This window comes from Passer montanus, unplaced genomic scaffold (assembly GCF_014805655.1).
Source record: "Passer montanus isolate IOZ18808 unplaced genomic scaffold, ASM1480565v1 scaffold37, whole genome shotgun sequence".
In the NCBI taxonomy this organism is placed as follows: domain Eukaryota; kingdom Metazoa; phylum Chordata; class Aves; order Passeriformes; family Passeridae; genus Passer; species Passer montanus.
In genome coordinates this window covers 3,960,037-3,984,858 of record NW_024368485.1, presented here as the reverse complement: position 1 = coordinate 3,984,858, position 24,822 = coordinate 3,960,037, and the positions used below count along the sequence as shown (strand labels likewise).

Here is a 24,822-nt window from a genome sequence, read left to right as displayed (position 1 = left end):
CCAGAGCCCTAAATCCTATGTATGCAGCTTTAGGAGAGAGCCACAATCCATTCATGCTTCCTTACAGGATGCACATCCCTTTGGCTCTGCAAAGAGGATCTTCCCTTGCTTCTGTTTTGAGACAGTTGCTCAGGACACTTCCTAAATCCTTGCAGGACTATTCACATGGATAGGCAGGCAGAGAAGCCAAGAGATGCTTTCAAGGCTCCCAGAAAAGCAGGTAAGCAAGAACAGAGCTCCTGGCACTGATGGCTTGAGGGATGGAGTCAAGAACATCTGCAGGCCCTGAGCTGCCTGGCAGACAGACACTTGCATAAATTAAAAAAAAACTTTCTGTGAGATAAAACCCATCTGTAGCCAACTGCAACAATTTGTTCTGGTTTCAAAGTCGTTCTAAATACAGAATTTATTTTCACAAACAGTGTGGTTGTATCTAGGACATCAATGCAGTTCTTTTTATTTACAATGGCAAGCATAGAATTAATTTCCACTCAGAAAAGGACATGAAAAAATATTCTGAGCTACAAAAGCTTAAAAAAAACTGTGGTAGAATGTAGTGCATCCTTTTCCTTGGCAATACCAACTCTGTCAGATCCACTGCTGCTCGTGAATCACCACAGTTCACTCATACTGCTTAAGCTTCTTTTAGCAGCTCTGCTAACACTCAGATGGAAATCAGATGGAGTAATCTATCCTTAAGATTTATTATTTTATATAAAAATACTGCTTGATTGATTAAAAAGAAATCAGTCCATTCAGATAAAGACACGGTGGAAAGAAAATAAGAATGACAGCAAGAATTGTGATATTGCTAGAGCTGATGGGCCACATGTCACAAACATATTGTGATGACTGTAACCAGAACTTCACAAGGAAAGAGCCCTGAGTGTTTTCCCACATCCACCCATGGTCTGACTCCACAGAAAACAAACCCCTGTGGCTGCACTTCTCAGGAACAGCTGTAAGGGCCTCCACCCTCGATGCAAACAGCAAGAGTTTCATTGAAATCCTTGACCAGTGCAGACTCACTGGTGGTTAATTCCCAGAAAATTCCTGTCTCAACCATCCCAGGCTCAGCCCTCCCGAGACAATGCAAGAACTCAGAGACAAACCAGGGCCTGCTGCAAACCAAAGATGGTGGAGAGCACTGACACTGCTGCCCACGTGCGCACAGGCGAGCCGTGTGGGTTGAACAGCTCCCAGATTCCAGGAACAGCACATTCCGCTCACATAATCAGGGAATGTCTCGCCAAGCTGGGTCTCAGAGGGAGCAGTGGCTCGGAGACTGCAAACCTGCATGCATACTAATCTGGATACTTAGCTTGAACAGCCAGAGCTCACCCATCTCACTGGAATTTACTGGATATCTTCACCCTCCACATTAATTACCGCTGGATAAAAAGATCACAAAAGCATCCGAAGGCAGCAGCGCTGCACTGAGCTAAATGGCATTAATTAGGCTGCATCTATCTCAGTAATTTGCTAACAAAGTGCTACAAAAAATGGCTTCACCTGATATTATCCTCTGGCTCAGGTTCACTGTCACTGTCCTCGGGTTTCCGCTTAATTCCTCCTCCTCCCAGGGACGGGCTGTTGTCAGGAGTCAGGCTGGTGTTTGGAGATGCTGAAGTTGTCTAGGGTCAGAATTATTAGAGATAAACAGGGGAAGGTGGGGGGGGGGGAAGAGGAAGATTTATTAGGCTTTTAAAAATGAAGTTAAAATTAACAGCTCTGTGATAATCACAAACCTTCTCTTCAGTTCCAAAAAAATTCCAGGCAAAGGCTGCACAACCCTTAACCCATCATAGTCAAGGGGCAAAAGGGAAAACCACATCCCTGTTAAAAGGCAGGCATTGATGCACAGAGGCAAAGATGTCACTGGCTTTGAGAAAGAAACGGGTGCAATAAACACAGTATGAATTGATTTTAAAATGCCATTCTGGATATAGTCCAATTTTCGAACACCACTGCAGCTTCTGCTGCAACTTCCTTTTGTGGTACTAGTGAAAAAAACGTGCTTCCAACTCAGAACTGCCAGAAATAGTCTGAGCTCCTCCACAGCTGGTCTCTTCAACTCCTCTCAAACGTATCTATTTTAATATTAGAGCCTAAAAGAAATGTCTCCCGTTCCATAAAGGAACTCATTTGCGTAGCTCAGGTGCAAAAAAGTTTTGAGATTAAAAGGGAAGAGCAGCAGAAATTAAACCTTGAAAAAGCACATTGTATTTAGACTTCAGAGACAGACACACGTCTCTGTGGTGAAAAAGAACTTTTAATCTGTTCACTGTTTGGATGAAGATTTATACCAAGAAAGAAAATATTTGTCATAATTGTTATTTAAAGCTAACAGGACTTATAACAGAGCACTTCTTTCCAGTTTTCCCTCACTAATACCTTGCCCAAAACTACTTCCAAGTTCCTCCCTTCCCCAGGGAAAAGCATCATTCCAAGCAGAAATAAAGAAGACACTTTTATTCAAGCATGCTTAGAAAAATCACTTATTAAAAGCCACTTCCTTGAAGAATAATGTTTGAGGTGCCAGCTTTTCAAGAAAACAGAGCAGACAAAAAGGTGCCTGGAGTAAGACAGGCTGCAATTCTTTCCTTTCTGTGTGCAAAGGCCTCTGAACATCAACTCACCGAGTTCTGCCTGTCGTGCATCCTCATCTCAAAGGCAGCTTGTCGAGGGTTACAGATTGCCTGAGGGCTGGATCGATTTCCCAGGGCTTGAGGGGAAAACTGACCACCAGGAATAAAGGAAGGCTGATCCCTCTGCAAGATAAACACACACAAGGCTGCAGTGAAAGGGTTGTGTGATCTCCCCAGCACTGAGATGATGCTTCCTCACAATTTTCAGATTAACATTATGGGGAAATGAATGTACAAAGGCACATTTTGTGAATATGGAATAGAAAAAAGAAATCAACCTAATTTTGTTTTTGTTTTTTTTTTAACTTTGGAATAGTTACACACAAGTCAGAAAACACCATGTTTACACCTGCAGTTCCAACATCCAAAAACTAGATATTTAAATTTTTGCTAGTTTCTGCATTGGGTAAGGAATTCACTTACCTTCAATCTCTTCCTTTTTTCTTTTTGTCGTCTTTTAAAGTTATCCTAAATGAGAAACAAAGGGAAATAAAGTCAGTCAATCATTTGTCAGTCCTTGGCAAATGATTTCATTATAATCCTCAATTGACCATGACACAAAGTTTTTAGGGAATGTTCTGAACAAGACATGGGTCAATTCTTGTGTCTATAAATCCAACAGAAATGGGATGGAATTTTTTACCCTACCCTGAAAACCTATGGGGAAAAAAAACAGCTGGATACCCAAAGCTCCAAAACATTGGTAAGGATTTAAATTATCTACTAAATTTAGCTGCAGCTTTATTTGGGGGTGACAGCAGGGTCAAAGCACAAACTCCTTGCCTGCACTACAGAGCTGCTCAAAAAAAATGTCAGAGACACATTACAGTCTCAGAAATAGGTAAAGGGACTCAAGAAAAGATATTTCTTATTCTGTGATTCCTGGGCCAACTGAAAACCTGAACATCAAGCTGGCATTTCCAGGAATCATTCAACTGGAAGCACAAGATTCTTTTTTGAGCCTGGAAGAATTCACTAGAGATTATAACAATGAAAATACAAATCTTGGTTGGTTTTTTTTTTTTTTCCTTATTCTCTTAAAGGAGCATCTCTGGCTAACAGTAAGTGATTAAAACCTAACTCCAGGAATGTCAGAACAACAACAAAAAAATTACATCGTCATCTTTCCTCTTTTTGAAAATACTGTCTTCAACTTCCCCAACAGCCAGCATGATCATCTGGACCCGTTGCAGGTTCACAAAACCACTTTCAGTCAGGTAGCCCTGCAGGTCAGAGAATAATAGAGTTGAAAAGCAAGCCCATTTTGTGGCAAAGACCCAGATATTTTTAAAGGAAAAGGAAAAACTCTCACCCCGGTTTTGTGCACCACGTTTTTATAGATGTTAACCAAGCGATCGATTGCTCCCTCCCTAAACACAAACCACAGGGTGAGACTCCTGGTAGTGAAAAGTACAGGGGATGTTTTTGCAGGAAAAGAACAGAGATTCTCATCTACCTGATCTCCAGAGATGGCAGATGAGGGAGGAAGTCATTCCCCACAAAGAAGCACATGAAGACCCAGTCATCAACACTCCTTTCAAAATCAAAAGTGAAAGGCAAGCTGGCCATGGTGAGCTCTCTCTCCAAGTACTGCAACACACACACAAGAAAAAGGAGCTCAGAGAACACTGTATGGGGTTTGGATGGAGTTTACAGGCAGCAGCTGCTGCACCTCACCTCTCGCAGGACACACAGGCGGATGAAGATGAACTCTTGCTCCGAGACCGGCATGGTGTCGGCAAACTGATCGTGCTGGAACAAGAGGGGACTCACATCAGATCCAAGTGCATCCCACAGCTTCTCCAGTCCCACTTCCAAGGTTTGTTTCAAGAGGAGTTGAGAGAGACCCCAAACAGGCTCCCAAGCCCTTGTACCAAGCGTGTATTTTGCTGCTTTCTACATCTGTTCAGTTACCGATTGTTTGTTCTCATTCAGTGAGAAAAAACCCAAACAACAAAACAGCATAAGTGTGGATATCAGGTTTGGTATGACACTTTTGTATTTTACTTCCAAGGTAGTAATACCAAGAAAGCTAGGTATTCCCAGCAACAATTTGCACCATGCTGCAGCTAAAACCAACAGCAAGAACGATTTGAGAATCTCCTTATACGCTACGGATTAAAAAAAATCCTAGAAACAGCAAAATTCTTACCTTTCCTTGTTTCTCTCTGGGCAGACCTTGGCAATCCTTAATCTCATGCCCCATCTGGTTACAGAGAGCACATGGCTTGGGTTTGTTTGGTTTGAACTCTTCCCTAATGATGGTGAAGTTCGGTTCGTGTGTAGCTAAGCCAAGCATGATCAGATCAGCTACCAAGCAAGGGAGAAGAATAAAATGTGATTAAGGATAAACATAACCAAGTTTTGGGTTGTTTGGGTTTTTTAAATTTTTTTTTATGATTAGAAACAAAGTGGATTCTGCTTCAAGCAAGATACTGATGTGATTACTCAGGAACCACAAGCAAGAGAGAACTCACCATCAGCCCCACACAGACAGTGATGAGTGTTTGGGTCGTGGTTGGGTTGAGCTGCACAAAAGAAAATTACATTTTGTCAAAGTCATGCTAAGTTAGTACTGAGCTTAACTTAAAACAAGACGTCCACATTAACTGGAATTTTACCTCTTTGTCTTCTGATGTAATCCATGATTTTATGCTCCCCTTCACCAGGAGCACTGGCATCTGACAAAATAACCTGAAAAGCATTCAAATCATGGCAACAATTAATGCTGTCACAGGAAAAAACCCAGTAACTTATATACTGAACACAGCATCTGACTTATGAATACCTGAAATTTTAACCTGTGGTTTGAGCTAAAATATTGTGATTTAACACGAAATTATTTACAAGCAAGGAGCAAATTAAGAGACTTTCACTTTGCTCTGTCAGTTCCAGGCTGAAGCTGACACTGCTTCAAATTCCACTGAAACGACCACGTCACGTTTGATGTGTCCAATAAATTATCAGGGCAATGAAATGGGCACTAGAGAACTCCCAGATCCAGCTCATTGATGCACTGAAACATGATCTCATCACCCCCTCCTCACCCTGATGAGAATTAGTATTTATAAAACCCCTGTCTGATGGGGGGAATCAAGCAGAGCCAAATGCCCTCTAATTAGAGCACTTGAACAGTCAGCTCGTGGCACACAGCACAGGCAGCTGCATTTCCTGCCTGCACTGCTCCTTGTGTGCAGCACACACAGGGCTGTCACAGACAGAACTGGGGCAGTGGAGTGGCTGGGCAAGACCAGGGGAGAGAACCTCCCAGCCAAGAAAGCTGGCACTTCTTATTTTCACTGCCTGCCATTAGAACAGAGACAATGCAGCCAGCTGAGGCAGCAATTACAAAAAAGAAACAGTACAAAAGATACAACTACAATGTATCTTGACACTTCCTCCAAAAACAGAAGACGTATTCCTAAAGCCCTGTCTCCCCATTATGTGAAATTGTGGCTTCCAGCAGCAAACCTGCTCCTTGCCCTTCAATGAAATCACAGGAAATGGTGCAGGGAGATGGAGTTATCAGCACGGAATGGATCTCTGAAGCTCAGAGGGATGTGCATGCTGGCCCGCTGTTAATAACAGCTCACAGCCAGGCCAAGAGCCAAATCTGTTAAATTTCTACTCTTCAATTGGATCTCAGCCCAGCCCAAACATCTCCTTCATCTCCTCAAGTGTGAAACTCACTGTCAGGTTCTTCCAGCCCGGGTCGCTGTTCAAGCGGTCAGCGATGTAATAGCGGAGACATTTAGCAAGATTGTCCATAAACTCAGTTCCCTGCAGAGGGTTGGAAGGAAAGGAATTAAACCAACATTCAGCCCCTGGCAATTGCTGGGTACAGGGCCAGGCCACTCACCGGGGTGATACAGTTGCTGTCAAACCTCTCCTTCACCTCCTCTGGAGGCAGAAAGCCACCTGGAGCAACAGAGAGCAGAGTTACATCCGGATGGACCATTGCCAACATTTCTGCACGGCAAAACCCAGACAGCTCTCCTGGGAATAATTAACTTGCTGAAACCAATTTGTTTAATAAAATTCCTACAAAACCAAACCAAACCAGCTCTTACCATTGTATTATCTGCATCCTACAAGGTGTTAACACATTTACAAACATTGTTATTTCAGCAAGGTGATTACAAAGCCCAGCCAGCAGCAACACACTCCCCTCTCACTCCAGCTGGGTCACCACCACCCTCAAAGTTGCTCTGACTTTTGTTTCCTCACTGAATTTAGAGTTTCCACTGTCAAGTAACCCCCTTGCTGGCAGCTTATTATCCTTGTAGAGGCGTATTTCCATCTGATCCCTGCTTTTAAGCCTCAATCCTCCTTTCATCAAGCCCTACAAACGTGTACTTCCTTCCAGAAGGGTTTTGGTTGTTTCTCACTGCATTTATCCCTGCTCTTCTGTTCAATTTATTTTCAAAAGGAATTAAGAGCACTCAACACAAACTCATTTCAGGCAGGAGACTGAAGAAGAAAAGATGACATTTTGTTTTGTCTCAGTTCTTAACTTTGGAAAACACAGATCCAGCCTTCCCCAGGATTGTTCTCCCCTTCTCCCAGCAATGCACACACAGCCCTTCTCTAAACCTTACTGAGGTGATCCAACAGGGTGATTCTCAAGGAAAAACCTCTGATAAAGCCACTGCCCTACCTTTGGCCAGAATTTCTTGTCGGATTTTTTGCTTCTCCTCGGCAGCTTCCATGCCCTCCTTTGAGGCTCTGAATCTCCTGGACCGCTGTTGATTCATTTTGGCACGCGGTGCCTAAAAAAGTACAGGAGAGCTTGGGTCACCTTTTGCATCTAGACAATCTCTCCTGTCCTGAGAGCTGCTTTGGGTCACAAGTTATTACAAAGAGTTGACCTCTCATCATGGAGCAAACTGAGCTAGTGGAAGATATCCCTGCCCATGGGGAAGCAGGTGATCTTTAAGGTCCCTTCCAGCACAAACCATTCCATGATTTTGTGTACTGAGGGGAGATGAGGATTTTCCAGCTGGAAACCCAGTGTGTCAATACTCACCACCCCATCTATGGCCATGTAAAGGAGTCTCCTTGGTCTCACAATGTTGAAGATCCTGTCGATGTACTCAAAAATCGCCACCATCATCTCATCTTCATTTTTGGGCGCTGGCCTAAAACACAGAGCATTCACTTTAACACTTGAAATGCTGCCAGTAAAGAGAGAGAGAGATGCAAAGAGCCAAACAAAGAGCCTTACTTGTCCTCTGGGTGTGTGCAGGGGTGAATGATGCCGTTCATGTCCAGGTAGAGGTTGTCGAACTCCACCTCGTTGGGGTTGGGCTTGCTTGTGTCAATGGGGACCTTGACACCATTGCACTCTTTGGCCTGGGGATTAAGTGGGGACAAGGATTGCAGCTCAGGTTTTAACAGCAGCAAAGAAAAAGAGAGCAATAAGCACCCACACTGCCTGCAACTGCACTTTTCATTATTAAACAGCACTTCTTCCTAGAGCTGCTTTTAACCAGAAAATACGATGATGGGTTATGGAAGAGTTGTTTTTTTTTTCTCCTGACAAGAAGCTCCATATCTCATATTATTTCTTCATCCTAAGTCACCTGTGTGCCTGGACTGCTCCAGCAATGGATTCTTCAACACCCTCAACAACCACGGTCACTTCTGTTTCCTCTCCATAATTTCAGGTTTGTTTTGTTTGGGCCTTTGTTGTCATTGGGCTTGTGGTTTGGCTTTGTGGTTAGTTTGGTCAAAAGGCAATCAGCAACACTGAATCTCCCTTCCACCAGCCACAGGCAGAGCACACATGGATTAAAACCTGGAAGAGACAGGACCTGGGCAAGGAAAAGCCTGATGAATTTCAGAGGAATTCTGACTGGTATGGGTTATAACACGCCCAAAGGTGGAACAAAGTGTGCTCTTGAACAGCTGGGCATAAAGCCAAGTTTAAAAATTGATGTCCAGAGGTGAAAGCTACGGTCACAGAAGTGCCTGGGATGGGGGAACACTGGGATATTGCTGGGTGTCCCATCACATGGAGTTCCACAGCTGCTGTTGAACCAACATCAATCCCTTCCCAACCTTCTGTCTGCAGACTGCTACTCACCGAGTTCCCCACATCTCTGATGGAGATTCAGAAGGAAAAAAACCCCAAACTTACAGATTTATGCTGTCAACTTTGGACAGTTTTACTGCTTAAAGCAGCAGCAAGACTGGTTGATTTCTTAGCCCCAAAATGAAGCCAAGTCTTGATGCAGTGTTTACATTTGGCACAGTTATCCTGACAGAGGCCACCCCCAAGCACCACTGTTTGCCTCCTTCACTGAGCTCTCCAGACACACACACACACTCACATGAAGGTGGTGTTAGCAGAAACTAAGTGTCAGTGCAAACATTGTGCCTTCCTCTGGACTACCCCCCTGGATTCTCCTTGATCCCCAGCCCCCCTCTCTCGGGAGCTAAATGGGATTCAGGAGGAATCCCAGCTCTGGCAGGCAGCAAAGGAGCCCCCCTTCACAAAGCCACTGGGGTTCTCGTGCAGCAGCCGTGTGGAAGGAAGGCTGAAGTATGTGGAGTGATATCTCTTGTGATATAACTAAACTGTTCACTTCTCATCTACAGCCTCTTTTGAAACCATTGAAAACAGATCTTCAAACATGATACTTTAGCTGCAGCTTTATTAATTCCTATCCATTTGATTAAGAATATTCTCTCCTGGATTTTTTATTATCTTCAAGATCTTCCTCTCATTCTTCCTGCTCAGCTTAAGAAGAAGATTATTTCTTTTTCTTAAATCTGATTAATCTAGCAAGGTAAGTGAACAAGGATCAACTTTTCAATATTTCAAAGAGACAAGCTACCGGGAGATACAAAATTTCTGATTAGAGAGATTTACAGCAATCCTAAAACACACACGGAGCTGATTACATCGTGAGAGAAGCTTAAATTCATCGACAGTAAGACAAACTACAGCTTCTCCCTGCTGTCCTAGCCCACTCTCAGATTTATGACCAGATTTGAATATAAAAAAATGTTAATGAGCATGATTTATCCATGTGCTGTCCTGGCTGTAATTGCAACGTGCTCTTGAGTTGGAGCAAGGCAATGTGGATGAGGACAGCCAGAGCTGCCACTTCACTTATGGCAGATCCAACTCAAGGAATTTGTTGTGTCTTTCCACTTATTTTAATCAATAACTTTGGCTGGTACAAGCTCAGTTATAGAAGACTGGAAAAAAGGGACACACAATCAGTAAAACCAGGGCTACGCAAACCTTTGTTTTTCCTAAATGTGAGAGCAGCTTTGACTACACAGAGATTAATCCAACACTTACAAATGTGCTGGAAAAGGCAAATCTGCTCTTAGAGACAACTAAGAGATGTAATTGCAGTTTAAATTGTGGCTGCTTTTCAAGGACAGATCTTAAAGGGTTATCTAGGACAGCCCCTAGACTGAGGGTTCCCAGAGCCTCGGGAGAGGTCACATCCAGGAGTTTGGTGCAGAGACCAGAAGAGCCAGTGCTGCTGGAGCTCAGCATTAAAGGGAACTGTTAAGCCCACAACCCCCCTTTTCTCCCATAAAAATTCCCAGGCAGATTCTTAGATCTTAATTATCTCCCATTAAAAATTCACTTCTTGCAGCGACAGGTAAAATAAACTCCCCACCTTGCTGAGAGGGCCTGAAATCACAGCTGCAATAAAACCACAACAGCAACTCACAATTTTAACCAAACCTGTGCTTCACTGCCTGAACCCAAACCCAAAAACACCCTGGAGAAGCACAGAGCTGAACACCCTGCTGCAGGCAGGGCACGAGTGCAGCCTCAACACGGAATTCCACCACTTCACCCCCTTTTCCCTGATCTCCTCCACCGTGCTCCCACACTTTATTCCTTTCCAGGTGTTTCCCCAAGGTCAGCACAGCTTGGGAGGAGGAGCAGAAAGGCAGAAGCCCCAGCACATGCCCTGAACTTTCCAAACCAGCAGAATGCATCCAGTACAATCCAACAAAACAGAACACAAATTATTTGGAAAAGCCTATGGGAAAAGCAGTTTGGAAAGCAAGAACTCCAGAGTTTGACTGCTCAGAAAGGCTCGAATTAGCCCTGAGGAGGAGAACTTGCCACACTCAGTAAATCCACCACGGTGGCACTGAAAGGAGACCACCCTGTCCCCTGCCACGTGTCCCACAGGATGGCACAACACCCTCGTGGCTGCAGGGATGTGCCTGAAGGAGCCAGCCCAAAAAAACACGTAAACAAACATCATTTCAGCTGCAATACTGCCTGAGGAATCCTGTGTCAGAGCCTTCACTGAAACCTCCTGCCATGGAAAGCCAGGTTTTAGAGGATGTCTTTGGAATAATCAGCTCCCTGTGTGGCCAGGAGATGTTTATCCCGAACTAGAAAACACCAGCAATGAGACAAAACCCCCTGAGGCTGCTCAAGGCTGGAGCACAAGCACAGGCTTGGGCTAAGTTTTGGCCAGGCAGCTGCACTCGTGCTTCCAGCAAGTCCCGAAGCTCCGGCTTCTAATTCCCGCCCCAAAAAAAGTTGTGGACAAGCAGGGATTGTGAAAAACATGGCAAAAAGCACTCCCACTGCTCCCTACTGGAATTTCACCAGCGCCTCAAATCCCACTTTTCCGGGTGGAAGTCGCACGGGGGCAGAGCCGCGGGCTCCGTCGGGAAGGGCAGGAATTCCAGCGGAGCGGCCGGAGAAGGGGAAAGCGGGGGAGAAGGCGGAATCCCGGCCCCGGAGCCCCGCACGTGCCCGTTCCCCCGGGAGGCTCCAGCGGCACCGAGCCGGGACAGCTCCTCCCCGCTTCCACCGGGACTAAAAACCGGGAAAAAACTCCAAAACCCGGGAAAAACCTCCAAAAACCCCAAACCTCCCGCAATCCTAAACAACACCCGGACTAAACCCACACAAAGCCCCAACACCGACCCGCCCTGGGCAGGCCCCGGGGCAGCACCGGGGGCTCAGCGGCGGCGCGGCCCCGCTGCCCCGCGGGCCCGTGGCGTGCCGGGCGGCCGGCTCACCTTCTCCTCGACGCAGTTGACGATGATGGAGGGGTACTTGCGGCTGAGCCAGCGGAAGAAGGCCGGGACTCCCATGGCGGGAGCGGACGGGCAGCGCCGAGCGGGACCCGCCGCGCCGCCGGCACTTCCGGGGTCGGGGGGCGGCGCCGGGAACGCCGGGAAAAGAGGGAGGGAAGGAGGAAGGGAGGGAAGAAGGGAGGGAAGAAGGGAAGGAGCGGGGCCGTGTGGGAGGTGCCGCCGCCGCCATCTTGGGTGCGGGCTGAGGGCCCCGCAATGGCGGCGTGAGGGGAGGCAGGAGCGTGAGGGGACAGCGGCCCATGAAACGTGTCTGGGCAGCTCCTTACTCAGGACACTCGGAGGGGGAAAGCAAAGCCAGAGGGTTCGAAAGTGATTTCCAGGAGGAAAAGTGAAGCCTGGCTCCTGAGACAGCCCCATTGCTGCCCTCACGCTCAGCCAAGATGTACAGTGTGACTTCTCCTCAAAAAAGGCCATAAACGAGCAGTTTAACAGGAGAATCGCCCTCTCACCCTCCCTTAGCACCTTGTTAAAAAGCATGGGGTGCTGCTGTGGGGTGCTTTAAGCTGCACACACACAGCGGTGTTGCCCAGCAAGTCAATAATTAAGAGAGACATCAATGATTTATTTCAGCACTGCATGCTCAATATATTCCCTAAATCCAGCACAACCACTTTTACTTATACTCAGAAATCCAGAGTTGGCAACTTCCCCAGCACAGCCCCTCCTTTAGGATTGATCAGTAATTTCCACATGAGTTACACAATTCTTCCACGTACTCGGGGGAAGGGCCTGCACCTCTTTTTGACCTGTAGGTGTGAGTTTGTTACAATAAATACGGTTCATTCGGCTATAGGATACATGGAATTTGGATGTTTTGCCAAGTTAGGAATGCTCACATAGGCATCAATATCTGGATTTACTACATCCTTAAAGCTTGGTGGTTCCAGGGTGTCCTTGAGGAAGGGATGCACTAATTAGGTCTCTGCATGAAAGTATACAAAGAATATATGAAATTAATGATGAAAGAGCATCCCGACTTCAGACAATTTTGACTTATCCCACGTTTGGCAAAAACAGGAGCGATTCAGGGCACGGCTGCTCTGTGCCCTCTGAGGTGACATTTCCCTCAGTAGGAAACGGCTCCACGTGATTCCTGAGACCAACACGAGGCAAAGAGCCGCCGTCCCCTTGCTCTGCCCATGGCATAAGCAAATACTGTTAATTTATTACCGTTTGACGGCACCAAAATGGAATTAAACGGTTGGGAATTAAACGGGATTAGCACAAGGCGGGTTTTGCTCCGCCGTGTCCCGTTGCCGCACATCAGCTCCGTTAGCAGGGCAGCCAGAGGGCCGAGGACAGGGAACAGCAGCCTGGAGTCATTAACAAAAATAACAAAATCTCAGCAGTGCTTGCTGAGTCAACGCCGCCGATTTGGGGAGCAGAGGGGAAACTTGGTACCTGCCTAATTTGCTGTAGAATAAATTAACCCAATATTGTGTCTCTCATTATTCTTATCCTCGCTTGGCTGTTGTTAAGCCGTTTTCTGTTGTCGTTCTTCTCAATAAAATCTGTGACTTGAATAAATTTCCCCTGCAACTTTGTAGTGGCACCACACCTGTGGTATCAGCTGAAGATTGTCCTTTATCTGTTCCTTACAAAATGTTCCCTGATTGAAGCTTCCTATTGTAGTGCCTCTCCTCCCAGAATTTTGTAGGGAGCACGGCAGCTTAGCATGAACATTTTGTTTGTATTGATGGGCAATCAGTTGTTTTTCTGATAATGACGAAGAAAACAGAAGGCTGGCAGACGCAAATGAAAGGCAATCATCTTATCTTATAATTGCTTGGGTAAACAAGTGCTGGAAAAATTAATAGTGCAGCAGACAGTTCCTTGAAAAGTTGGTCTGAGCACCAGCAGCTCACCTGCCGACTGCACATCCATGAGCGCAGCGCAGAGCGGCGCACCCTGGGCAGGAGCAGGGAACGCTTCCCGCTCGGGCACTTCCCTCGGATGAGTGGCGTGCCGATGGGAATCTGCTCGGGGTGTATTGATTCCAGTCCCCCTGTCCGTCAGCGTCACCTGCCACCAGGGCCAGGCTGCTGACAGCTGTGAAGGAGCACGGGGAAGTTGACTGGCAGGATGTTGTGCATCTAATGAGTCTGTGCACAAAAAGAGTATCATAAATAACGCTGCGGAGGAACCCGGCTATCGCTCCGGCACCAAGAGGCAGAGATTGCCTGCATGTGGCTCTGCAGCCATCTGTCACCTGTCACGGGCCACTGTCAGGGCTGAGCTGGACTGTGGCGGTGGAAAGCCCCACGGATTGGTGTCATGCAGCAGACACAAAGTGGGCTGACAGCAGCCCGGAGTCACTCAGGAGGAGCTCAGAGCTGCAGAGACGCTGCACTGCTGAGACAACGTCCCTTGGCAGTGCAAGCTGCTGGATTTTTCCAGTGGGGCTGCTCCTCCTCTCCACGCTCCTCCCAGGCCTTGAGCAACATGCCAGCAGCAGTCTCACAGGACATGGAGAGTTGGTGTGGTAAAAAGGACATTAAAGCCCTCAGTAAAGTCTGGCTTTAGTCACAGAATCACTAGGTTGGAAAAGACCTTTGAGATCATCAAGTCCAACCCATACCCTAACACTTCAACCATGGCACCGAGTGCCATATCCAGTCTTTTTTTAAACAGGTCCATGGATGGTGGCTCCATCACCTCCTCAGGCAGACAATTCCAGTACTTTATCACTCTTTCCATAAAAAACCTTTTCCTAATATCCAACCTATATTTCCCTTGGCACGGCTGTGTCCTCTGGTTCTGTCAGTTGCTGCAGTCCTTTAGTCAAGCCCAGCAGCCTCCCAGGATGTCAGCCCTGGTCACAGACTCGCCCAGCTCCATCCTTGGTGCAGCAGATTTCCCAGTTCCCAGAACATTCCAGGCTGCACCTTCACTGATGGCAGACTGAAACCCACAGCAGCCAGCTGTGCCAAGGGCTCCTGCTCAGTTCCAAGCCTTCTGCAAGTAATTTTGTGCTGTTGAGCTCTCAGCCTACACATTCCTCTTATTAAACTGAATGTTGTTCTCATTTCTAGACGGGTTTTGAGGGATGGGGTGCAGAGATTGGTGCCTGTGTTGGGAGATGTGGGGCTGCAGCACAGCACAGCTTAATTGGGGTGCTGCTTTCTGCTTTTGAACCTGTCATCATTTATGAACAGCTTTAACATGTCCTCTGGTTTCTTCCTCCCAAAGAAAATCTCATGTTTAATGAACTTAATTTTAGATAAAAGGAATGAAAAGAAGAAAATTAAAAATGCATGAAGCTCCTGGAGTCATCCAATTACTGTGATGTCCACACAACAACGCCAGCACGGATTTCACAAAGCAGGGAAAAGCAGGAAAGCACTGGGGCTTGCCACATGTAAATGCTGCTCTGTTCCAAAATGTGCTGAATTACAAATGGACATTTTATGCATTTCTTCTTCTTGATCTGTTGCAGAAGAAGATAAAGATCAAACATGCCAGCCCACCCCAGCAGCGCCTGTCTGCATACCCACAATGCTTGTCTGCTTCTTCCCAAACCCTGTCTGGCGCTGGAGTCCCAATATTGGGATGCCACAAGCCTTGGGAGGGGATTGTTACGGGGCAGGGATCTCATCAGAGCAGGAAAACACTGCAGGTCAGAGAGAGCACACAGACAACATACAGGACCTATTATGTTTATTTAGTATTTAAATTTTCTTTGCCAATTCAGTGACAGGCAGTGCTTCAGCCTGTGGCACACTCACTGTGTGAAAGAAAACACAGTTTGTTTCTTCCCAAAAGCCAGTGGGAGAATCTCAGTCATAGAAGTCATCAAAGTCGTCTGACTCCGTGCCGTGGGTCTGTGGGCGCAGAGCAGCCTCGAGCTCGGAGCTGCTGTCCTCAGATTCACCCCAGAACGCTGCGGGTGAGAAGAAGGAAAGCAGAGGTGTAAAACCTTTTCTGTGGCCGTGCCACTTGCCACAGCCAGGAGCAGGGGCAGGTGTCCCCAGGAGCCCCAGCCCCAGGTGTGCGTGGCTGGGGCAGGCTCTGGCAGAGGAGCGGCTGTGCTGGACAGCGGCCTCATTCAGCGCTCCCACTCCATTGTGCCACAAGGTAGCTGGGCAGAACATTTCCACTCCAAGCAATTTACTTGACCAGCTGCTGCCTGAATTGCAGCTTTGTCTATTCTCTTCCCCTTTCTCCCCACTACTTGACCCTGAGATGAAGTCACCAGCGGGCCATGACATCACAGAGTTGGCACAAAAATGGCAATGACATCACCAATGAAAAATCACCACTTGGAGATCAGAGCAGATCCAGGCAGGCCTGACCTCAGTGGAGCACATGGCTTTGACCTTAGGCTCTGGGAATCAGCAAACCCTTTCACTGACAGCAGCAGAATCCCATGGCAGTTTTCAGAGCCTGAGAGATTTCTGGAGATGTGAATTCTTTTGACCCATGGATAGGACAGAGTGGGAAGTGTGGCACATGAAGTCAGGGCTGCAGAGGCTGACAGAGGCGTGCTCTCTGTTCCCACCTAATCCAGAGGCTGCTGGCTGTCCAAAGGCAGCCAGAATGAGGCTCAGGGCTTGGCCAGGGACAGTGGGAGGAGGAAGGCTGTCACATTCACACAGACACTGCAGCTTGTCTTTCAGGCACTTTGGTGCCTCTGATGGCACCAGCTCCGTGAACACCTTATCTACAAATGCAGCATCTGCATCTTTCATCCTCCATCCCCGGCCCCCTGGGCTGTTCTCTGCTGGGAACATCAGAGCCAGCCCTGTGCTAGCTGCCATGCTGAACGGCTCCAAGACAGGAAAGGGGCCAGGCACGCCAGAGCCTTTCAAGTGCCACCAAAGCAGCTGTCCCTGATGGCATCTGTACCTCAGTTCACTGCCACACCTCTAAAACCATTCTGGATGGCCAGCACCCAGAGCAGGGCTCCAGGCACAGAGATCCTGGCTCCCAGCGCTGCCCTGCTGGCAGAAGGCCCTGGAGGGCCTTGCAGGGGGTAAAGGGGGAACTGGAATGTGTGCGCAGCAAAAACACACAGGGTCCAGACACCAATTCAGAATAAAAGCAGCCTGGCCACACACAAAACCTTCCTGCTGCACCCACCCAGGTCACAGGGAGGACCAAGGAACCCCCAGGTTTCTCCTTCTCCAGGCTCCCTCCACCTGCTGTTAACTGGCGTTTGATTAAACCCTGCAAAGATCCCAACTCATTCCACACCACCCCTCACAAACACCTCCTCTCTGCCCTGGATTTGTCCTCCTCAGCTCCCTGCTGGCTCCCACAGGAGACACGGAAATTCCATGCTTCCCCTTCTCTCTACCTTATACAGGTCATAACGTTGTTCTGGGAGGGAACAGTAAAAATTTCTACAGTATAAGTTTAACTAGAAAGACACTAATTTTAAGTAGTGTAACATTTGTCTCTTACCTTTGGATTTTATAGCAGTTACTGTTTCCTTCCGCAGTTCAGTCCTGTAAAACATTTCAAACAATCAGCATGTCTCCAATTAAAAAAACATAAATGCCTTTTTAAAACATACTGTGAAATCATTTAAAAAAACAACAACCCAGTAACTTCTGTAACTATTTTTTTTCAATAGCTATTCAATCACGGACTTCTTCACTTAAAAGGTTGTGCAGGAGGGACACTGGTCCAGCTTTTCCTGGCGTCATTCCCTGGTAACAGAACTGAGTTAAGGTACAGAGGAGCAGGGCCCTGCCAAGCTGCTCCCACCTTTCAGAGCACACAAAGTACTGAAAGACAAAATCCAAACAAAACCAAATCCCCCCCAGTGCTGCTCCCTGCACTTCCTCCCTGTGTGCTCCTCTGGGTCCCGGTGCTGTCCCCCAGCCCCATGGCAATGTGCAATCTCCACTGCCTTTGATCTACCTTGATGTGTGTGCAGCCCGAGCCTGCTCTGCTAAATGGCTGCTCTTGTGTCTGGAGCATCACAGGCCCTTTTGAATCTCTCAAACAAGCTGGAATCATTTTGATCTTTTGTGTGCAGCGCGTGCATTGTGTTGGGGCTGGGGAATAATCACACGGGGGCAAACATGGGGGAGAATTAACTGTTACAGCAGCAGTCCTGCAAGAAGCTCCAAAAATAAAGCTTCAGCTGATTTTAATAAGGAAGATCAAATAGGAGATATTTGGGATATCACTGGGCCAATCAGTGAAATATTAGGCAATGTCAAGGTGCAGTTTGAAGCTGTGGCCTCAGTCACAACAGGACCCTCTGAAATGTCTGTGATTTGCTGTGTTTCATTTAAAAATGTAGCAGCCAGTACAGAAGTGCTTAAAGCGGGGAGCTGCAAATATTCCACTATTGTGGAGGCATTTGTGAAGGAGACAAAAAAAAGCAAAGATGATTCCTTGTGTGATTCCCTCAGTATTCAGTCAGAATTTGGGATTGCAGCTGGAAAGGCACATGTAAAGTTTCACACATTGCAGCTACCAGTGGTGCAGCCACTCTTCCTTTTAACCCAGAGAAAACTCCCACTGTTTAAATCTCATTTCCTCTCCAAAGGCTCCTGCTTTGCGGACAGAAATTCCCAGAATATTAAACACAGCCAAGGTTCCCCAAGGCAGAAGTGCCAGTACCAAGTGACAGCTCTAGCAGAGTACTAACAGTGATGTAATTCATAATGACCTTATTCAGTGAAAAACTCTAAACTGTTTGGCTTCAAATGTTTCTCCAACATTCCTTTAGTGCACCATCCCACCGGCTTTCCCTTTTATTCCAAACAAAACTCCACACAGCCTTATACTCTCACTTCTCCTTCAAAGGCCTTCACTTGACAGGATACCCAGAGAGGATTTGAAGCCGGAGCCTCTGGGCTGATCCTGCTGAACACCCTGAGCTCCTGCTCCCTTTGGCCAGATCTCCTGGTCCTCAGCACTTCCCAGCAGGTGCTCCAAGCATCCCAGGCTCAGCCCATGAAAATGTGCTCAAGAGGCTGCAGTGTTTTCCCTGGGATATGGAGCAGGAAACCACTTGTTGTGAGCAGTAGCTGGTGGGTTCCTCCTGTGGATGCTGGCACAGGAACCATTTCAAGCAGCTGAGGAGAAGATCAGGGGGCAGCAGCCACTTCCCCTTGGCCACATGCCAGCCTGCTGCGGGGAAGGGAGCGTGGGGCTCCTGGGATTTTCAGATAGCTTCTCACAAAAGCCATTTGCCAAGTGAGTTTTTCTCAGTTCTGTCCCACTTCTCTCCGTGGTTCAACCCCACAACAAACACCAGCGGGTCAGTGCTTTGGGTCCAGTGCTGAGGATCACCAGGGAGGACTGCCCACATCTCCAGGGCTTGGTCTTCCAGATCCAGCTGAGGATCCATGCAGAAAGGACCACGATGACTGTAGAAACATCTGGAGACCTTCCCACTGCCACCCCAGCTTCCCACGAAGAGAAAGATCAAAGCTGTCAGGAGAGCAGGGAGAGAGATGTTTGTGTTCTACTGAACACCATCTGTTCCCTGGGGTTCATCTTCCCAGGGCTAACCCACCAGATGTGGAATGGGGTTCACTCCCCAAAGAGCCTGGATCCAAAGCCAAGCACAGAGAAGGGAGATGGGGACAGGGCAGCAGCAAAGGCTCAGCACGAGAGCTGCCAGCACAGGGAAATGCTGGGCAGAAACAGAAAATGGAGCGAGGACAGAAAGGCCAGAGGGGGAACAGCAGCTCCTGCAGCCCAAACCTGTGAAATGCTGCAGGAGGAATGCTGGGTGAGGTGTGTGGAGCTGAGCCATGCAGCAGCACCTTGGCGCGGCGCAGCAGCTGCGCTCGGCGGCCGCAGCACACAATGGCACAGACCTCCGCCGAGACGTTTTCGGGCTGTAAATGGAGCCAGGCCCGTTCCAGCGCCTCACTAATCCCCTGTCGTGACCCTCCAATACCCATTTACACATTTGCTTCTTCCCTAAAATAATTCCAAACTGAACCCAGGCTCTGACAAAGAGAAAACCCAAACCAGTTTCACTTCAAAGAGCCTTTTAATCTCTCCATTTCTCTGATGAAACAGGCTTTTTGTATTGAAGATGCTGCAACAGCAAGGAATGAAAAAGCTCCAAGAAAATATTTTTTCCTCTATAATGAAAATTAATATTAAGAGGATGATGCCTTGCGAAGGCTGACCTAGAACAGAGGGTAGACAGAGTTAAAGAATAAAGTAGGTATTTACTAAAAGGCCTCAATGGATACACCTTGGGCAGCACAAGAGCCCAGCCAGGGCTACACCCAAGACGAACCCAAAATGGTCACAAAAATAGATGACCAGTCACAAGGTCCCTCACTTTTATAAGTTCTGGTCCATTTATATATTGCAGTTAATTGTCCAGTTATAGCTTTAGATTATGAAGTCCCATCCTTCTTGTTTTGCTCTCTTCATTCCGCTGTTGTTTGTGCTCTTGGGCCTGAGATTTGGATTGTTTGTCCTTGGTCCTGAACTAGAGAAGGAATTGTTGTCTCCCTACTCTGTGAAGAGAGCTTACTATCCCTTAATATGAAGCTCAGATGTACACACTAAAGCAGCACAGAATCTGAAAAATATAAAAATTAAAACCTGAGGCATCAAGGAAAATGCCAGGACAACAAGAGCCAAGGTAATCAAGGGAGCTTGCTGGAAAACAGCAGAAACATTTACTGTGGCCGAGGGTCTTCTTGCTAAAGCACTTGTTGAACTTCTACATTTTAGTGTCAAATGAAAAAGACACCCAAAAAATCTGGGAAATCCCAAATGCCAACAGAGGAATTTTCCCACCCTGGGAAACCAAGTACCTACAGTACATATTCTGCACAGTGTCACATAGGCAGTATAAACTCAAAAGTCCATTCATCATGCCTGAGCTGGAGTAATAACACTGAATTTCAGTAATTACACTGTGAGTAGGACGACCCTTATTTTAGGATACAAAGATTTCTGTCGAGCTGCATCTAAGACTGGTCTCTGTTTGGATTCACCACGCTGGAGAAAAAAACCCCCCACTGACACAAAGATGCATCACAACACTGCAAGGAAGCTGTGCAGGAGAGCAGGGGCAGTGCCAAAAAATCCACTGTTTCCTCTGTGCTCAGCTGGCAGATGTTGGTGCCTCTCCCCACACACCTGGCAGGGCACTGCCACCCCAGCAGCACTGCTTCTGCAACAGCTGGGGATGCAGGCAGAGAAAACAAAGCTCACACAAACAGCTGGAACAGCAGACAATCCTCCTGGAATTTTCAGTCGGCTTCATACAGAAACCATTGGACAACTGGGAGTGCATTGTGGGGATAAAACCATCGGATCCTGCCTTGTTTCTGGGTGCACCTCCCAGGAATCCAGACCGACACAATGGCACTTCTCCTGGATTTCCAAGGAAAATGCATTTGTGCACGTCCTGAGCACTGCCAGCCCCAAAGCTCTGGGAAGTCTCCTCAGAGCACAGCAGTTTTCAGTGTTGGGACTGGTTCAGGAAGGGGGAAGTGGGGCATGCACAGAGCCCGAGTGCCCCCCGATGGCCAAAGCCAACGGGCCCAGGAACGATTAAGAGATGAATTGGACTCTGCCAACTTCTATTTGCATGTCACTACAGCTGTGTTGGGCAACAGGGCTGAAAACCAGCCTTCAGAGACCCCCCCCCAGAGTCCTTCCAGCAGATTAATTAAAGTTTAAAAGACTTTATGCCGTGTTGGTGTCCTGACAAATCCGAAGCGGGCTTTGGTTCTCAGCTGATAACGCACCTTTAATCTCCAGATTATTTGGAAACGAGACAGCGCAAACAAGTCAAAGAAAAATAAAACGCCGGCATCCGAAATGGGGAATTCCCAGAAAGCGAGTGACCTCCACTGGCTGCATCCATCGCTACAGCCCCCCGGAATGCCACACACATAGCTGCCCACCCGCCTGCACTCGCCAGCATCCTCAGCCCTGACTTCTGATACCTTCTCCCCCCAGGACCGTGTCATTTAACGCCCCGTCGCCTGCTGCAGCACCCTGGCACCCCACCCAGAGGTGCATCTCTGTGTGTAGAAATATTCCCCCGGGAAAGTAAAGGAGCCAGGGAAAAGTGGTTTTCTTGCTGGAGGTAGAGCAGGCGGCATTTGTGGGAGAAGAGGAAGCTCTGGCATGCACCGCTGAACAAAAGGGAACAAGTGGTCTTTACTCGGAGAGCAGCTTCCTATTAAGACTCACTCCGTCGTACATTATGCCTTTCATCCCCACTCAACCACAAAATGATTTTGCTGTAGGAAATACAATGGCAGAAAAAGATTTACATTGAAAGAATCTTTAATAATAAACTGTTGCAGATCTGCCTACTTCCCCATGATTTATAATACAATAAACATCGGATTCTATTAAGTCTCATGCACTGAAGACATGCACTGAAAACCCGAGTATGAAAGCCCTCAATTCTTCCCTTCTCCAGGCCCATAATAGTGAAACGAGCATGGATAAATGTGCTAAGAGTATCTCTTTGCATCTTTTATAGCTTGTGTGTATCAATCTGTAAAGCTTATTAAGAAAGTCATTGCTATGCAAAACAGCACCCAATCTCTTTCTCTTGCTTTTCAACAGCGCGCAGTGTTTAGCCAATAGGGCCGGGCCCCGGCCCCTCATTCCGCATTCATAACATGCAACATTTGCACAATGTGTATCTCAAAGGCTGCTGAATAGAAAGCCTTAATACTCATGTAAACAACTGCAAACCAATTACTTAATGAATCAGGCCCACACATAATGAGGTGCCAGACAAAGAGCTATAAATGCATTTTTGCGCCCGAGCCTCCGCTTTAAAGTAAAATCCCTCAGCTGTAGTTTGGGCTTAACTGGCACATGATAATTATTGTCTGGGGGACATCAGAGGAGCCACGGTTTTTATTCCGGTCCGGCGGGGTCCGCGCCGAGGTCACTCATCAGCTCAGTGACAAAACGCGGCAAAGGAGAATTTATAAAGTGCCACGGCCGAGCTCGCAGGGATGTTTATTCTCAAGTAGTGGGTTTGAGACCACTTGTGAAAGCAATAAAGCCCGAGGAGTGGCTGCCGGGAGCAGAGCTGCAGTGCCGCAGAACTGCGGCACGGCACGGCACGGCACGGCTGCAGACAGCTCTGCCTCCTCCCTGTGCCGTGCTCCGGGCAGCCAGCAGCCAGGGCTGCTCCCAGACCCCGCTGTGGCTTTGAGCCATTTACAGAAACTAACTCTTACACTGACTTACACGTTTATTACCATGGTTTTGTAAAGCAGCATCATCGCGTATCCCTGCACAAAGTGTGCTGCTGCTGAGCACTGAGAGGCCTGGAATTATAGACCGGAGGGAATTGTTTGAAATCTATTACAAATCAAAATTGGAGAAAAGGAAAAAAAGGCAAAAAAATGTACAGCATCTAACCGAGGCAGAAGTGGCTGCAGGCATGATTGGCCAGCAGTGTAGCAGCAATGGGGTTTAGCTGAGAGAGTTTTTATTTTAAATAAAAAATAGTTAATTTTAAATTACACATTTTACTCAGTCACAGTTATCCTGTATGTAAGTTCTCAGGGCCCTATCCTGCTTTTCCTGCTGTCCCAGGCTTCAGGGTATGGCTAAAATATAACATTTCAAAAACTCATCTACAGGAACACCCTTGCATTTCATAGCACAAGGCAGGAAAATCATAGGCTTATCAACCTCAAAGTTCCAGAAAATATTAAAAGAGAAAACAAGTGAACCTAAGATGTAAGAATTAATCCCACACAAAAGCAGGAACACCAGTCATCAATGTCAGTTACAGCTCATATTTAATGTGTTTGAATTATAGAAATTCTATGATTTTAACAGCAATTGCAGAATCAGAACTGGCCTCACCCACAGCAACCTAAAAATCTGTGCAGCAGAAGGATTAAAAGCAAGGAGGAGCTCATACCCTGAGGTGTTCCAACCTGCAGTGTTTGATTACAGAAACAGCAACCTTAACCCTGGTCCAAGTACAAAAATAAATCAAGGGAGCTTCAGCCCTTTTCTGTCAGGGTTTCTCCCTCATGGAACCATTTCCAGTGTTACAGCCTTACCTGGAGAAGGGAGGAGCGTTTCCATCCAAGGAGCTGCTTTCTGAATGTGTTCCCAAACTGTCGCTCCTTTCGGGATTGTTGTGGCTGTGATCTCCACCTGTGCAGGAAAAACAGGGACTGTGAACCTTCCAAGTTCCCATTTACATTAAGCAGAAAGGTTATTTTTGTTCTCCTTCCTCTTAAATGTAGATTATTTTGGAATGTTACAGTTCTGTCAATGCTATTTGATACCTCTGTGTTTTCAACCACTTTCTTGAATTAGACAAAAATAAATAAATCCTATAAAAATCTAATTAAACATATATCTTGAGATTTTTGTGACTTAAACAGCCAAACACCCAACTATTTCTAAACCTGTTATCCCCACTTTCCTTTCTTCCCTTTCCTCCTGCTCTATGGATCTCATTTCCATCCTGTAAAGATTGATTTAAAAAAAAAAAAAGAAGAGGCAAATGGATTCATTCACTGGAGTCAGACAATTGCTCATCTTTGTATTCGTTTCCAAAGCACACGATGCTCAAGCACAAATCCCACTTTAAAAGGCTGCTTTGCATACATATATTTTCTATATATGTTTTTATCTACAGCCCTGGAAGTATAACCAAGCCCTGCTGTCACCAATGTCCCTACCCAGGAAAATTCAGTATTTTTGTCCACATTGGATTCTCCACTTCCTAACTAGCTGTGCACATTCCCAGTTCCCTTCTGCACTTGGATTGCAGTGGCAAAAGTCCTGCTCAGTCTCAGGCACTTCCAGCAAAGAAGTGCCAGAGCCTGCCCTGGAGGAGAGAGAAATCAAGAATGAGAGGGGAAAAAAGATAAAGGGAGTTAAAAAAAATACATTAACCCCCCTTATGGCATTGCCTCTCGCCCAAAACCAGTGCTCAAGCTGCTGCTGCCTCTGCTTAGAGATGGATGAAGAATTTCCACCCAGAATTCACAACTTCAGAAAGATTCAGGGGTCTTTTAGGAACGTAAGTGTCCAACACGAGCTGCTGGATGGCATCATCCACACTGACACAAGTGCAGTGTCCAACCTGGTGCTGGCCTGAGGAACTTCCTCCACCCCAAACATATCAAAATAT

General features: G+C 46.9%; 2 protein-coding genes across 5 annotated transcripts in view; both read right to left on the bottom strand.

The window, feature by feature from the left end:
* Positions 1–11,824, bottom strand: part of XRN2 (5'-3' exoribonuclease 2) — a 33,058-nt gene extending 21,234 nt beyond the window's left edge. The window contains exons 1-16 of the mRNA XM_039717022.1: positions 11,667–11,824; positions 7,873–8,000; positions 7,675–7,786; positions 7,306–7,417; positions 6,508–6,566; positions 6,339–6,428; positions 5,270–5,342; positions 5,126–5,176; positions 4,801–4,958; positions 4,326–4,400; positions 4,105–4,238; positions 3,961–4,018; positions 3,764–3,871; positions 3,072–3,116; positions 2,640–2,771; positions 1,513–1,634 (exon numbers count right to left, since the gene is read on the bottom strand). Of these exons, the coding sequence (XP_039572956.1) occupies positions 1,513–1,634; positions 2,640–2,771; positions 3,072–3,116; positions 3,764–3,871; positions 3,961–4,018; positions 4,105–4,238; positions 4,326–4,400; positions 4,801–4,958; positions 5,126–5,176; positions 5,270–5,342; positions 6,339–6,428; positions 6,508–6,566; positions 7,306–7,417; positions 7,675–7,786; positions 7,873–8,000; positions 11,667–11,741 (1,532 nt within the window). The 5' untranslated portion in view covers positions 11,742–11,824. The remainder of the gene's footprint in view (positions 1–1,512; positions 1,635–2,639; positions 2,772–3,071; positions 3,117–3,763; positions 3,872–3,960; positions 4,019–4,104; positions 4,239–4,325; positions 4,401–4,800; positions 4,959–5,125; positions 5,177–5,269; positions 5,343–6,338; positions 6,429–6,507; positions 6,567–7,305; positions 7,418–7,674; positions 7,787–7,872; positions 8,001–11,666) is intronic.
* A 3,568-nt stretch (positions 11,825–15,392) lies between these two features.
* Positions 15,393–24,822, bottom strand: part of KIZ (kizuna centrosomal protein) — a 28,498-nt gene continuing 19,068 nt past the window's right edge. For all 4 annotated transcript variants that reach the window (XM_039717078.1, XM_039717076.1, XM_039717077.1 and 1 more), the window contains 3 exons: positions 23,738–23,834; positions 17,148–17,191; positions 15,393–15,624 (listed from right to left, as the gene is read on the bottom strand). In XM_039717078.1, the coding sequence (XP_039573012.1) occupies positions 15,521–15,624; positions 17,148–17,191; positions 23,738–23,834 (245 nt within the window). In that variant the 3' untranslated portion in view covers positions 15,393–15,520. The remainder of the gene's footprint in view (positions 15,625–17,147; positions 17,192–23,737; positions 23,835–24,822) is intronic.